At 39.0% G+C, this 12,985-nt stretch overlaps 1 protein-coding gene across 1 annotated transcript; it reads left to right on the forward strand.

Moving 5' to 3' along the window:
* The first annotated feature begins 3,168 nt into the window (after positions 1-3,168).
* On the forward strand, positions 3,169-9,650 carry LOC118742136 (lipase 1-like). Its single transcript, XM_036474096.1, has 7 exons — positions 3,169-3,372; positions 6,395-6,572; positions 8,238-8,449; positions 8,534-8,677; positions 8,765-8,902; positions 8,986-9,449; positions 9,626-9,650. Exons 1-7 carry the CDS (start codon positions 3,169-3,171, stop codon positions 9,648-9,650), a joined length of 1,365 nt encoding a protein of 454 aa, XP_036329989.1.
* Positions 9,651-12,985: the final 3,335 nt, after the last annotated feature.

Raw genomic sequence — 12,985 nt, forward strand, 5'->3', positions numbered from 1 at the left:
AACAATTAACATTCACTTTCTTTCCTTTCCGCTTCTTCATCGGCCTTCCGATTTTGCTAGCCAATGAAGAGTGGAAAGTTCCACAGGTATGTATTTACATTAGACTGCATCACCACCAAAAAAAAAAAAAAAAAAAAAAATATCAGTGCTGTGTTTCCACTGGAGTTACTAAATTTATCATATTTTAAGACGTCCACCAAAATATTTCGGAAAAATATTAAGATTTACGTGAGCTAGACCGATATGAATACACCTCCAAAAATGGAGGTTTTTTATGAATAAAAATAGTTTCTCAAAGATTTTTATGAAAAAAAATCCCCTAAAAAGACAATAGATTTACGCTTAGAAAATTTGCATAAAAATATTTTTAAAAAAAATTCTACGGAATCGTAATAATGAGATTTTTGAATCTGTTTTTAACTTTTTTCGAAGATTGGTATAAGAAAAACCGCACAAGTCTAAATCAAAATAGTTTTGGTCCAGTTATTCAAGTTTTTCGAAAATCAATCTTTGAAAAAAGTACAAAAACAGCATCAAAAATCTCATTACTACGATTCCGTTCAAAAGATTTTTAAATATTTTTGTGCAGATTTTTTATGCTTAATCTCGTTTGTCACCTGAGGCGTTTTTTCGAAACTTTTCTTGAAGAACCTATTTTTATTCATAAAAACCTCCTTTTTTTGAGGTATTTTGAAACCGGTCCAGATCACGTAAATCTGAAAAACTGCAACTTTTTTTGGTGATACAGTCTAATGTACATATATATGTACATATGCAACACAAGATTGTACTTATGTACATAAGTGCATACATAGATGTGCCCTTTCTTGCTATATGACTATAGTTATTATTTATTTTTATTTATTTAATGCCTTATGAAAATAGCTCTTAGAGACTAGCAAATAACGTACTTATGTATGTATGTATGTAAAAAAAAAATATAAATAAATAAAATGCGGAAAAAATTTACTAGATAATGGTATGCAAAAGATTAAAAAAAAAACACCCTTAGACTTAGGTGGGAATAATTAGCCACCAAGTGGACAACGAGATAAAATGCGGCTTTCATATTTCTAGTACTTATTTAGATCTTTGAGTTCGGATATGCACTCCATTTTTCAGATTGGTTCTTGTTCGCGAATAATTGCGAATTGCACTTTATTTTGCATGCTTTTTAAATGTCCAAGGTGGAACAGCCTATGTCGATGGATGCATGGCCAGGGGGAAGCCTGCTCGCTAATATGCGAACTCTGGATACCGATCGCTCTCCAGTTTTAACTAAACTTACCGTGGGAACGGGATTGCCGCGGCGTACTTTTCTCTTGGCCCGTTCACTCTTGGGAACAAAAAATAATCAAATAACTTAAATGAGCTCAGCGATGCTCAGAGATCCGAACCCTTTTGGACCTTCGTCAGGTGCATCGTACAACCAACTAGAATCTGAGTTAGCCTCTGACTCTGAGTCGGCCAGCACGGTGATCATTTGCTCTGTTTGTTACAGAAGTAGGCACAGTGGTGCAACTGGGGAGTGGAAACGTATCCAACCCAGACCGTCCTTTATCAACTGACACTGCTGCAAAAGGCGATAATAGACGTCGCAATTGAGAACTCGACGGCCGAGGTAATGCCCGCGTGCGTCCTTCGAGCTGGGTGGCTTCTTGTCGTCTGCTCGCTATGTGTCTAATTAACAAAATACGCAAGTAGTTATCTGACCACAACGGTACCAAAAAGAGGAGAAATTGCCAAATAATAACACAAGAACAAAAAAAAACGAAAAGTGGAGAAAGCGCAAAATCAATTAAATGCGAAATATGCAAATAAACCGATGATATTTGGGAAACCACCAAAAATACTACTTGAACACATTTTAACGCCCTCACAGTCTGCTTCCCTTCAAAGTATGCGCTTGCAAAAAATTTAATAATGTCAAGTGTGGAAAAAGTTAATTTACATAACTTAATTCATACAGGCATACATATAGTGTTGCCATATACAGTACGCCCTCGGTTAAAGAAACACTCCAATGTTTACCATTAACGATTCTGAGATTGCAACTTTTCCAAAAGTGGTGCCTTAGTAAGCAAAACTTTCTCTCCCTACTTCTGATGTCATTTCATCTCCTTACATTATTTTTTTTTTGCTCACGGTTATCGAACTTGCTGTTATTTTATCGCTTTTTAGAACGCATTTTTAGTGAATTCACTCAAGTGAATTGTAATTGAGTTTGTTTTGCCAGTATTCAGGAAATTTTGTTGCGGTGGGCAGTTGTTGTAGTTTTATTTCAGAAATTTAGCAAGCTGTCTATAAAACAGAGGGCTAATATTTACTGTAATCCCTATTGTTTGGCTTTTGAAACTTTTATTTTCAAGTTATATTTGTCTTTCAGGATACCCTTTATGACTGACTCGGTCATTACAATAACCTCAACCAACGTAACATGCCGAATTTTCACCGGTTTCTTGAATCCAGGGCGTACTGTACATGAATTTGTGTACACATTAGCGCGCGCGATCGCTGTAGGTGCTGCACACAACGCTACTGGAACGCCCTTAACGCCAACCGCTTAAGTCAAAGTGAAACATTAACAAATAAAAAAATAAAGAACTGACGGCTATTGCCCGACATTTTTGGCAGCGAGTCAACAGGGGCTTGGAGGTGGTCAGCGGCTTTGGCATGGCTTGGCTTGGCTTGGCTGGGCTTTTACCCGTTTTATTTTGATTGCTCTTCCGATTGCTTTGATTTGTTATTGGTTTGTCACTTTTTCGCTTTTTGATTGAATTTTATTTTGATTTCATTCTCATTTCTTACCAAACGCTTGAGCTATGCTCGGCTTTGCCCGCATTCAAGAAATACAACGCGACGCGCACACACGTCCGCCGCACGCTAACCAGCAACAACAGTCGATTGTCAACGCTGAGAGTAAACGAATAAACACACTGACGCGCTCAGCTGATTTTGTAACCGTAAATGTGTGTCGTAATTTCACTTTCGATTTCGTTGGTTCGGTGAAAATTAGTGGCTAATTGGTATGAAGTGAAATGTAAATAATTTTGAATTGTGCAAGAATATTTTTTGGTTAAGTGTGCTGGCATAATTGCAATAATTTTAAATAAAAAATTGCTGAAGATAAACCCATTCACCTCTGATACGTCTCGGCTTGGCCAATAAATGCGTCCACTCCAAAGTGTTACCAGCATCGTGTTGCTGCTTTTTCTCTTTGTACTGTGTCAGAATGTTTGTCGCAGTCGCGGTCAGTTTATCGATGACTTAGAAACTGATCCGGATGATGAGGAGGACGAAAGTGTTGAAGATGAAACGCCCGAGGAAAAAGTAGTTCGCAAGAGCATCGAAGAGGACTCCAACCTAACTGTGGTAGGTTAAGATTGGCCACTAGTGGCTTAGCCATCACATCCATATTCATCATATCACATTTCCATCATGTTTCCTTGACAATGAAGACGGAAATTAGATAAATAGTATGCAAATAGCGACCACTTTCGAAAACCCAGCATCAAGAGAAGCTTTTAGGTATTTACTTGCTGGGTAAACTTTACTTCGCCTTGTCAGTGCGATAGACCCTTTCATGTCCTTCAAATTAGCACAGCCGACATGGCGGACGCAAAATACTGCAGATGTCCTGTCGATGGTCGCTGCTTATGTATATGTATGTATTTATGCCAGCTGCGTATCTATATATATGATACGGGAAGGGATTTTTTATCCAGGACGAAAGTTCTGTACCGTTTGCCCGATTTTCAAAAATGAGAAGACAAATTAAAGCACTTGGTCTGTGGATGTGCAAACTGACTTTAGTTTTTCGGAAGGAGTTGCCACCTGTTGAAAAATTAAAATAAAATTATGAATAATCAATGCCATCATGTCCGCAGCGTGCGTTCGATATTCCGAAATGCAGTGTGAAATTAAAATGCTTGGACTGTAAATGTGCAATAAGGTTCTACTTTCTTGAAAAGAGTTGCCACCTGTTAAAAACTTAGATTCAAATTATTAAAAAAAATAAATCAACTATTACCAAATGGGTATCGATCAAAATAATTTTGAAACGCTTTGTTTCTTGGCTGAACTGTAGGGGGTTGCCACTTATTTAAAAAAAAACATTTTAGGTAATATAGGTATGTATCACCATATGGGTGCCAAACGAAAGGGGTTACAGTATTAGCATTAGTTTGAAAATATTTTGAAGAGGGTTTCCACCTGCTTGAAATGTCGCATTTAGTTTACTTATACACAAGCTTTATGAAATATCAAAATTATGGATGTCAAACGAAGGAGTGTTAAGAAATCATTAGTTTGAACGCTAAGAATATTCTTAAGGTGTTTTAAGAGAGTTGCCACCTGTTTAAAATGTAAATTCAAATTATTTAATAAGTTAAACGGATTATTAATGTATGGGTATTAATCGAAGGGCGTTTAAATTTTTTTCTAAACTGTATTAAGCGAGGTTTCCACATGTTTGAAAAATCGGATTCCCCTTAATTAATCAGTTAATTAAAACATGTATCGCAATGTCCGGTGAAGGAGAGTTAAGAAGGATTAAGCTTGAAAATACTTTTGAAGAGGGCTGCCACCTGTTTGAAAGGTCTAAACCAATGAGCTAATACAAAAAATATACCACATATAAAAATACCATAGTCAAACGAAAGAACGTTAAGAAGGAAGGAATTTCAAAAAAGAGAGGTCAAATTAAAGCCTTTAACCGGTAGATGTGTGATAAAGTTTTATTATTTTTTTTTAATTAGAAACGTTTCTCACAAGCTAGCGTTCTCCCAGCTTTTTGGACTCTGGATTGTTGGTTTCGTGATACTGTGGTTAAAAAATTATCATTTTAAATTCAAATTTAACTAATTTATTCAACTGTTATGGTCCTCCTCGTGCAGTTTGGGCTGTTAATGTATCTCGTCATGGGTTGACAAAAAAGTATGCCCAGCTGTAAGAAAACATAACAAGCAACATTACAACATTTAAAATGGAGAAAGAACAATGACAGATGACTGACGAAGCGTGAATACTGCAATGCCAAGCTGGATACATCGATTCCGACTAAAGACTTATGGTGCGGCTTAAAAAATCTAAACGTTCACGGAAGTTTGAATCCAGACTGTGACTTAAACGCTAAAGTTTTAAATGATTATTTCTCCTCTTCTCAGAAAAGTAATACTGTTCCTCAAATTTCACGAACATCTTTGATTCAGAGCGGTATGGTTATTGGCGTTTGAGATGTATTCAAAGGGCGGGTAGGAGTGCGCAGCCAATGGCTACCACCTCTGCTTGAATCCATACAGAGCTCCAGCTTGACTTGTAAGCCATATCATACTACCGGGTTCAAAAATTGGTCCGCGAGTGGAGCGTAGGCGATGCGTTAAGAATTGGGTATAATTTTTGGGAATTGTGCGTGTGAGTGTTCGCTTTACTATAAACTACGGGTGAATAGCTTTTCAAACACACCAGTGCGTATGTTTGTTCGCTGCACTTGATTTTGTATAGAAAATGTATAAGTCGCTTAAACGCGTTTAACTGCATAGCTGACGCGCTATTAAGGCCACACTTGATATGATTTTAACACTTTCTTTCTATGTGTGCCACATTCTCGAGGCTAAGGCTGAAATATCTTGAACGGCATCCCCTCTGGAACGGAACCTTAGTTCTTCGCACACAGCGCTTCAATGACAAGGACGCTACACAATTGGGTCTACCAACCGAAAATGAAGAGAGTCTGAAACGTGGCCCTCTCATAATATTTAACCCAATTAAGTGGAAAACTCTCGCTGTCTTCATTTTATCTATAAAATTGTTAAAGTGACGTTGAAGTGTAGCTATGCGAACTCGTTTTATAATCCTTAGCCCCGGAGGTACCACTTCAATCGCTCGTAAATTCAATGCCTGGAAAACAATAAGCAAGAGTTCAGCAATCGACAGTTTTGTTTCATTAGCACGTTGACGCTGATATCTAATTATTTCCATAATTGCCAAATAAACTTCTTCTCTTCCAAGGTTTCAACGAAACACAAACTAAGACAGTTTTGCAGCTCACAGAGACACTTTGCTGAAAGTTTGTTTAGCTAACAACATCATCAAACGTCACTTTATCATTGCATTACTTTCACACATACTTCATAATCACTTGCTCGCATCATACATATATGTACACAGAGCATTAATAGTAAATCTTTCTCCACATCCATATTTGCATATGCAATGCTTTATTACTTCCGCTGTGCATCCCACCAAACAACTATTCCGCAAACATCTTCCGCCCAACTTCGCATGAATGAACGGTACCTTCAACTGGGTCCATTCCCTCAACTGCGACAACATCTGCGTCTAACTCATCTATGTGCGTGCCTGCTTGCCATGTTTGCCTATGTCCATCAACTAGGATAAATTAATCGCTAAGTATGGCTATCCGGCGGAAGTGCATCATGTCACCACCGACGATGGCTACATACTGACCATGCACCGCATCCGACGACAAGGCGCTCAGCCATTCTTCTTGCAACACGGACTGGTCGACAGCTCGGCCGGCTATGTTATAATGGGACCGAATGTCAGTTTGGGTAAGTGAATACATACATACATATTTACAATACTAGCCCACACCCACACCTATACCTACACACACACACACGTGTTTAGTTTGCGTGGGGGCGTGCATTTGCTACACAAAACAGAAGCTTAACTCTGCAACAAAGCTGCTGTTATTGTTTTTATTGTTGCTTTTAAGTTGGTTAAGCAGCATCAAGCGCATCGGCTGATATGCTAATGCTGTCTATTCGTGTCCCTCTAGTTGTTGTTATTACTTTTACTGTTACTGCTTGTTGTTTTTGTTTAATATTAAACCAGCTGTTGCCATATTTGTCTACTTACTTTGTTGTTGTTGTTGTTGTCGCTGATGATGTTGTTTAGCCAACCAGCGTTGTTTGGTGGTGCACCACTGCATCCGTGGTTAAGTGTTGTTGGTTTACTTTAGTGTAGAGACATACATACATATACATATGTATTTGTATATAAGTTATGGCAAATTCATAATCCCTTTTCCAAGCTATAGTCACAGCTGCACTAATCACTTCAAGCCATCTAGTCCTTTCGCTATTCACGTATGCACGAGTGTAAGTATGCATATGCACATCTAAGTGAGATGTATGTACATACATACATACATATATGCATAAGTGCAAGACAATGCTGCGTAATTGCCGACATAGTGTAATTAATTAAATGGAAATGATTGCAATAATCTCATATACACTTGCGATGATTTCATTTCATTTGGCACCCATCGACATCTTCCATATTTGTGAAATCGCCTCATATATATATTTACTTACCATTTACTTACCACACGCGCCAGCAAAGCTCTAAGCTATTTGTTTGCAAACTAATGATTTTGTAATTATGGGGTTATGCTAAAACATTTGCAATCATTATGCAACAATTATCTGAACGCAGTATAAAAATTAAACGAATATACATACGTTAAAAAAATAACAACACAAACTAAGATATGTTTGATAAGTTTTCATACTTCCACTAAGTCTATTTCAGCCTTATGCATGCCTGGGTTGTCTTTATATTGCCATTTAGACCACTTACTGTTATACCTGAAATTATGGATGTCAAATAGTTTCACTTTCGTCATCACTGCCAACCTTTTGGAAAGAAGCTTTTCCAAGTTCCGTACCTGCCTCGTTTGGAAAGAGATGTATCGATTCCTCCTATACTTCATGCCGGTAACTGCTTCAGAGATAGCCTTTTGGTATAAGTCATCGAAGAGCATTATGCCTGTGTATAACTTTTTCCTAAGAATCCTGAAACACAAGTCCCATAATATCGTAATGTAATCAGCGCTGGCATCTACATACTTAAGTCAGCCTCGACCCCGCTCTGGCGCCCTCTGACATACTGGGGCAAGCGAGTCCCTACACCCACTTCAATATTTTCTGACTACTACTTTTCTCCACCGATTTCCAGCAGACCAGAGCTCCATGGGTTATATTCGGTAGGATGACTATGGTGGTCGACCTCTTTACCTTAAAAAATTATATTTAAATACTTGTAACTTGCAGTCCAAAGATCGCCGAAAGAGTATCTCCGTTCTATTTGTTTATCAATATCTTCTCAACCAATTGATTGCAATTTCTAAAAGTCCTAGCAAAGCGGTTAAAGCCCCTTACTTCATTTAAAATATTAGCAAAATAAAAAGAAATACTTTATAATTCCAGCATATCTCTTAGCCGATTACAAATACGATGTGTGGCTTGGCAATGCGCGCGGCAATCGTTATTCGCGAAATCACACCAAACTCGATCCGGATGGTGAAAAATTCTGGGACTTTAGTTGGCATGAGATCGGCATGTACGATCTACCAGCGATGATCGATTATGTGCTGAAGACAACGGGTTTCAAGAAAATTCAATATGCAGGACACTCGCAGGTAAGTGGCAAATAGTGCAATGCATTGCCTTTAACTTCAAAAAAAAAATAAAAAAATACAATTAAAAACTTATATCAAATGCAGGGTTGCACAGCGTTTTTTGTAATGTGCTCTAAGCGTCCGGAGTACAACAAGAAAGTGATTATGATGCAGGCGTTGGCGCCAGCCGTTTACGCCTCAGATACGGAAGAGCATCCATATATTCGAGCAATTAGTTTATATTTTCGGGTGAGTACGGATGGAGTATAGGGAATGATCTTTATATCGATAAGTTTTTAAATCACCCTTTTAATACTTATACGTTGATATTCATAGAGTTTGGTTGGCAGTTCGGTCACTGAAATGTTTAATGGCGAGTTTCGATTTCTCTGCCGCATGACGGAAGAGACGGAGCGACTTTGCATCGAGGCCGTATTCGGAATAGTTGGACGAAATTGGGGCGAGTTCAATAGGGTAACCGAGTGAAAAAATAACTCCAACACTGAAAAGTTTGCTTAAAATTATACTCTTCCCACTCTTCGCTCTTCGTCTTTCAGAAAATGTTCCCCGTAATTTTGGGTCACTATCCTGCAGGTGTGGCTGCTAAGCAAGTGAAACATTTCATACAAATCATCAAAACGGGGCGTTTCGCACCCTACAGCTACAGCAGCAACAAGAATTTCGCGCTCTACAAGGAGCAAATACCACCGCGCTACAATCTCTCGCTGGTCACAGTGCCCACCTACGTGTATTATTCCAGCAACGACTTGCTCTGCCATCCAGGCGATGTGGAGGCCATGTATAACGATCTCGGCAACGGAATTGGCAAATACCTGGTGCCAATGGAGGAGTTCAATCACATGGATTTCCTGTGGGCAATGAACGTGCGAAAATTAGTCTATGCGCGTATGTTGCGAGTACTGGGGAAGATCAAAGACAACAAGAAGGGAAATAGTACGAGTACGACGAGCGCAGTGAGTGCGAATAGTGTGCAGCAAGGTAGGAGACGGAGAAGAAGGAGGTGAATATGGAGACGTAATGGCAAGTGGAACTTCTTCTACTCGCACTACGGATCGTTTGGTGCTTCAGCAGCAGGCAACGCTGGCTAGTCAAGGAATGGCCACACTTAGAAGGAATATGTGGTAGTAATTGTAGCAATTTTCTTATACTTATGTCTTATTTTATTTATTTATTTAGTTCGTTAGCTTTAAGAGATGAGTAGGCACAATTCAGTAATATATTTACGTAGTGCAAAAAAAAAATGAAAAATGCGTGTTACGCAAATGACAAACACTGAAAGCTTCTACGACATTGTTTTCTTGTTGGATATGGTCCCCGGTTGGTTGTAAGTCTAGTAAGAGACTTTCTGCTCTGTCGTCCGAGGTCCCGATAAGAAAAGACAAGTATGTTTGCTGGAAAATAGTAACAGTTCGGATTTTGGGGCATTTCTCACCAATCATTGCGGCAATGTAATCTAATCCTTAAATCTCTTTTTTCAAGATGTCGGAAACGATGTTCCATAGTAGAGGGGGTAAAACCCCTTTTAGGAGTCTCCGCGACTATGATTTTCGTGACAAGAATTTTCCTGCGTTACATTTACAACTTAGATATTCAGTTCTTCTACCCCTAAGTACATCCACCGCTTGGTGTCCAGATGGTCTGAATAGATATCGCCTAGGAAGACTTGGATACATGCCAGTTGTACACCAGTCTCTCATTTCGTGTATTCCCGCAGGTGTTGGTAAATCATTGGCCATTTAGCTGGCCTTTCGTCAGCGCATTTTATAAGTTACGACTCATCACTACGGCAAAGAATTCTTCGTGCTCCTTAATCGTGGCCATTATATCATAAAAACCTTTCCCTTTAGTCCTTTGGTGATTCTCCAGGAAATATTCTGCCCAGGCCTTGGAGCAGGCTGAATCTAAAGTCATATCTTTCTGCTTGTTGGCTTTCTGTCGGCCAATTAACCTATGTGTTTGGAAGAGAATTTCGAGGTATCACCACTGACTTGTATGAGGGCATGCTCTACAAGCAGTTCCTTGCTGGGAGCCACAGACGTGGCCATTCCAGCGGACAGCTGCTCGCGGAAGAGCCCTCGCCAAGGCACGTCAGGAGGCATCTTTACGAACTGACGGACGAAGTCCAGAGGTTTATCAAACAACCTCTGGACCCGTCACCTACCGACAGGCCCTGAACGGCGTTCACAGAGAATCAGTCTCAAGTAATGTAGACTCCCGCCCTGTGAATGCCATTCTAGGCACATCAATGAGGATGTACCCAACCAATGCCCGGCACCACCCAAAACCAACCCAAAAGTACAGCACGCAACATTTGCTCCCAATGTTCTAAAATTTCAAATTCCAAGTCGTCTCATTCCTCCATTGACTTTCTTAGCTTCTTCGCTTCTTCGACCAGTTTCTTTGTGATTTTCTTTACTATTTTATGCAGAACGCGCAGCTCGTTCTTTGCATATCTTCACATACTTTGTTGCTGCTGTTTATTTTACGTGCAAGCATTGCGCTGTCGCTAAGTATTCGTGAATGTTTACGCCATTGTCATTCACCACTCGACACTCACCCGAGTGCACTAAAGGCAAACAAAAACAAACTGGCACATATCTACACACAAACATACATACGTACATATTGCATTTTTAATATATTCAAAAAAAAGCCAAACAAAATAAATGGATTCAAATTTGGGTGGGTCGCCACCGCTAAGGGAAATGAAGATATTCCCCTTTAGAATGCAACCGAACAACAGCAACAACAGCAAGAACATCTAAACAAAATGGTGTCACCAAAAGCATTAACTTCAATTCGGGGCAGCGGTACCTTCGCAGGAGAAGAGAGATACGAGGACTTGCGCCAGCAACAGCACAACAACGCATGCAACTCAAATGCGTGAACATAGTCTTGAAAGTAGTTGCAACTGCCGCCTCAGCTTTCGCACTACGTGTATTTGAGCATTTGTATCCACGCTGCCAACTGCTGTTCGCATTCTATTATTTTTTGGCCCAACGCAACGTTGCACTCAAATGTCATTTGCAACTTGCATGCTAAACAATTCCATTTCGTATGCGGCAACAATGCAAATAGGCAACAACAAAAACATTGTTCATGCCTTCGCCATACACGGTGGAAACATATAGCCTCCCGGGCGCATCGTTCCCCATTAGCTCCAAAGTGTTGTAATGGGTTATATTTTGCTGTGCGCCACAGTGCATCGTTTTGTGAATTTTTTTTTTTCAATTTTTAAATATGCTGCTACAAAAATGCAAATGATTTAGCGATCTTTTCGAAGTATGTATTTAAATGAAATAACAAGAGTGGAAATTTGAATCCTCGAGACTAAATTGGTGAGGTAAATTAATTAATCGTAATCACAACCGCCGATTAACGGTTAAAAAAAATTTTATCATTAATCGTACAGATGACTATCAGAATCATTAGCGAATGGAACTGAATGCTGAACTCTATAGGAAGAAAGTGTAATCTTTAACTGGAGTACTTACCAGGACACTGCGACGGTTAGTTGCCTTGAACTGGCTGTTTATGCCCCTTTACAAAGGAATGAGGCTATTGGAAATCATACACTTGAAAAAGCGTTGAAATGCCTTTGAAAATAAGACACAAGTTCCCGATAAGTTATTTGGCTATATTTCAAATGTACCTTAAATGATGTGCTTGTACCGAATATATGCTGAAATTTAAGAGTAGCTACATTTTTACCGTGTTTAACATCATTATTTCGCACCACATGTTCACTTTTTTCTCTTCTTCTTCTTCTTGAAAATTATTCTTTACTTTCTCATTCTCTCACTATTATGCCGTCACACCCGCCTGGACGCAGCTCGATTGGCGCAATCTTGTATTCTCTCATTCTTGGATTAAAATCTTTGACCCTATATAATCACCCTATAAATATTGGTTATATTGGGGATATTAATAAAATAAGGCGATGGCCGGTTAACAGCAGCAGAGTATACAGGTTACGTGACTATATAAAAGGGCTGCATACGAAGAACCTGCTCGCGAGCAGGAGTTGTAAAACGGTAAAAAACAAAAATAACAGTTCAAAAACCGAAGGTGAATATTTCCTCTCTTTCAAGAGCTACATTTTTTTTCTTTTATGAAGTGAGCATCGCTGGTACTATAAGCAAAAATAGAAGCACTGGATGCATAAATCGCAACACTGTGCTCATTTGCTAGTCTTCGGTTGTACTTTCTTACGCTAACGTAATAATATGTTTGTGCATAAATACTCGTGCATACGGATGTATGTAGTTATGTTTGAGCAAAGTACATACGAATTCTGGTGTAGACCAACTGCTTGTCAACCAGTAAATGCAAATGGATGTCATTCGAAAATTTACGCATTCTATCTGATACTCGTAGAAATGAAAGTACATAAATAAATAGCTTTGCTTGGGACACACATATTTATGTATGTATGTTCATAAGTACATACCGACAGATATATATTTATCTGAGGCCAGCAATCTACAATTGCACATTTGTTTTTTTTTTGTTTTTAATTTAACCACTAACACAATT

This window comes from Rhagoletis pomonella, unplaced genomic scaffold (assembly GCF_013731165.1).
Source record: "Rhagoletis pomonella isolate Grant_MI unplaced genomic scaffold, Rhpom_1.0 Rhpom_scaffold_00006, whole genome shotgun sequence".
Lineage (NCBI taxonomy): Eukaryota > Metazoa > Arthropoda > Insecta > Diptera > Tephritidae > Rhagoletis > Rhagoletis pomonella.

Bases quoted from the DNA above. Each gene is read 5' to 3' on its own strand.
- LOC118742136 (XM_036474096.1), top strand. From the start codon at position 3,169: ATGCGTCCACTCCAAAGTGTTACCAGCATCGTGTTGCTGCTTTTTCTC. The intron at 3,373-6,394 runs GTAGGTTAAGAT...TCCATCAACTAG, and splicing joins AGGACTCCAACCTAACTGTG to GATAAATTAATCGCTAAGTA. The intron at 8,903-8,985 runs GTAACCGAGTGA...TTCGTCTTTCAG, and splicing joins ATTGGGGCGAGTTCAATAGG to AAAATGTTCCCCGTAATTTT.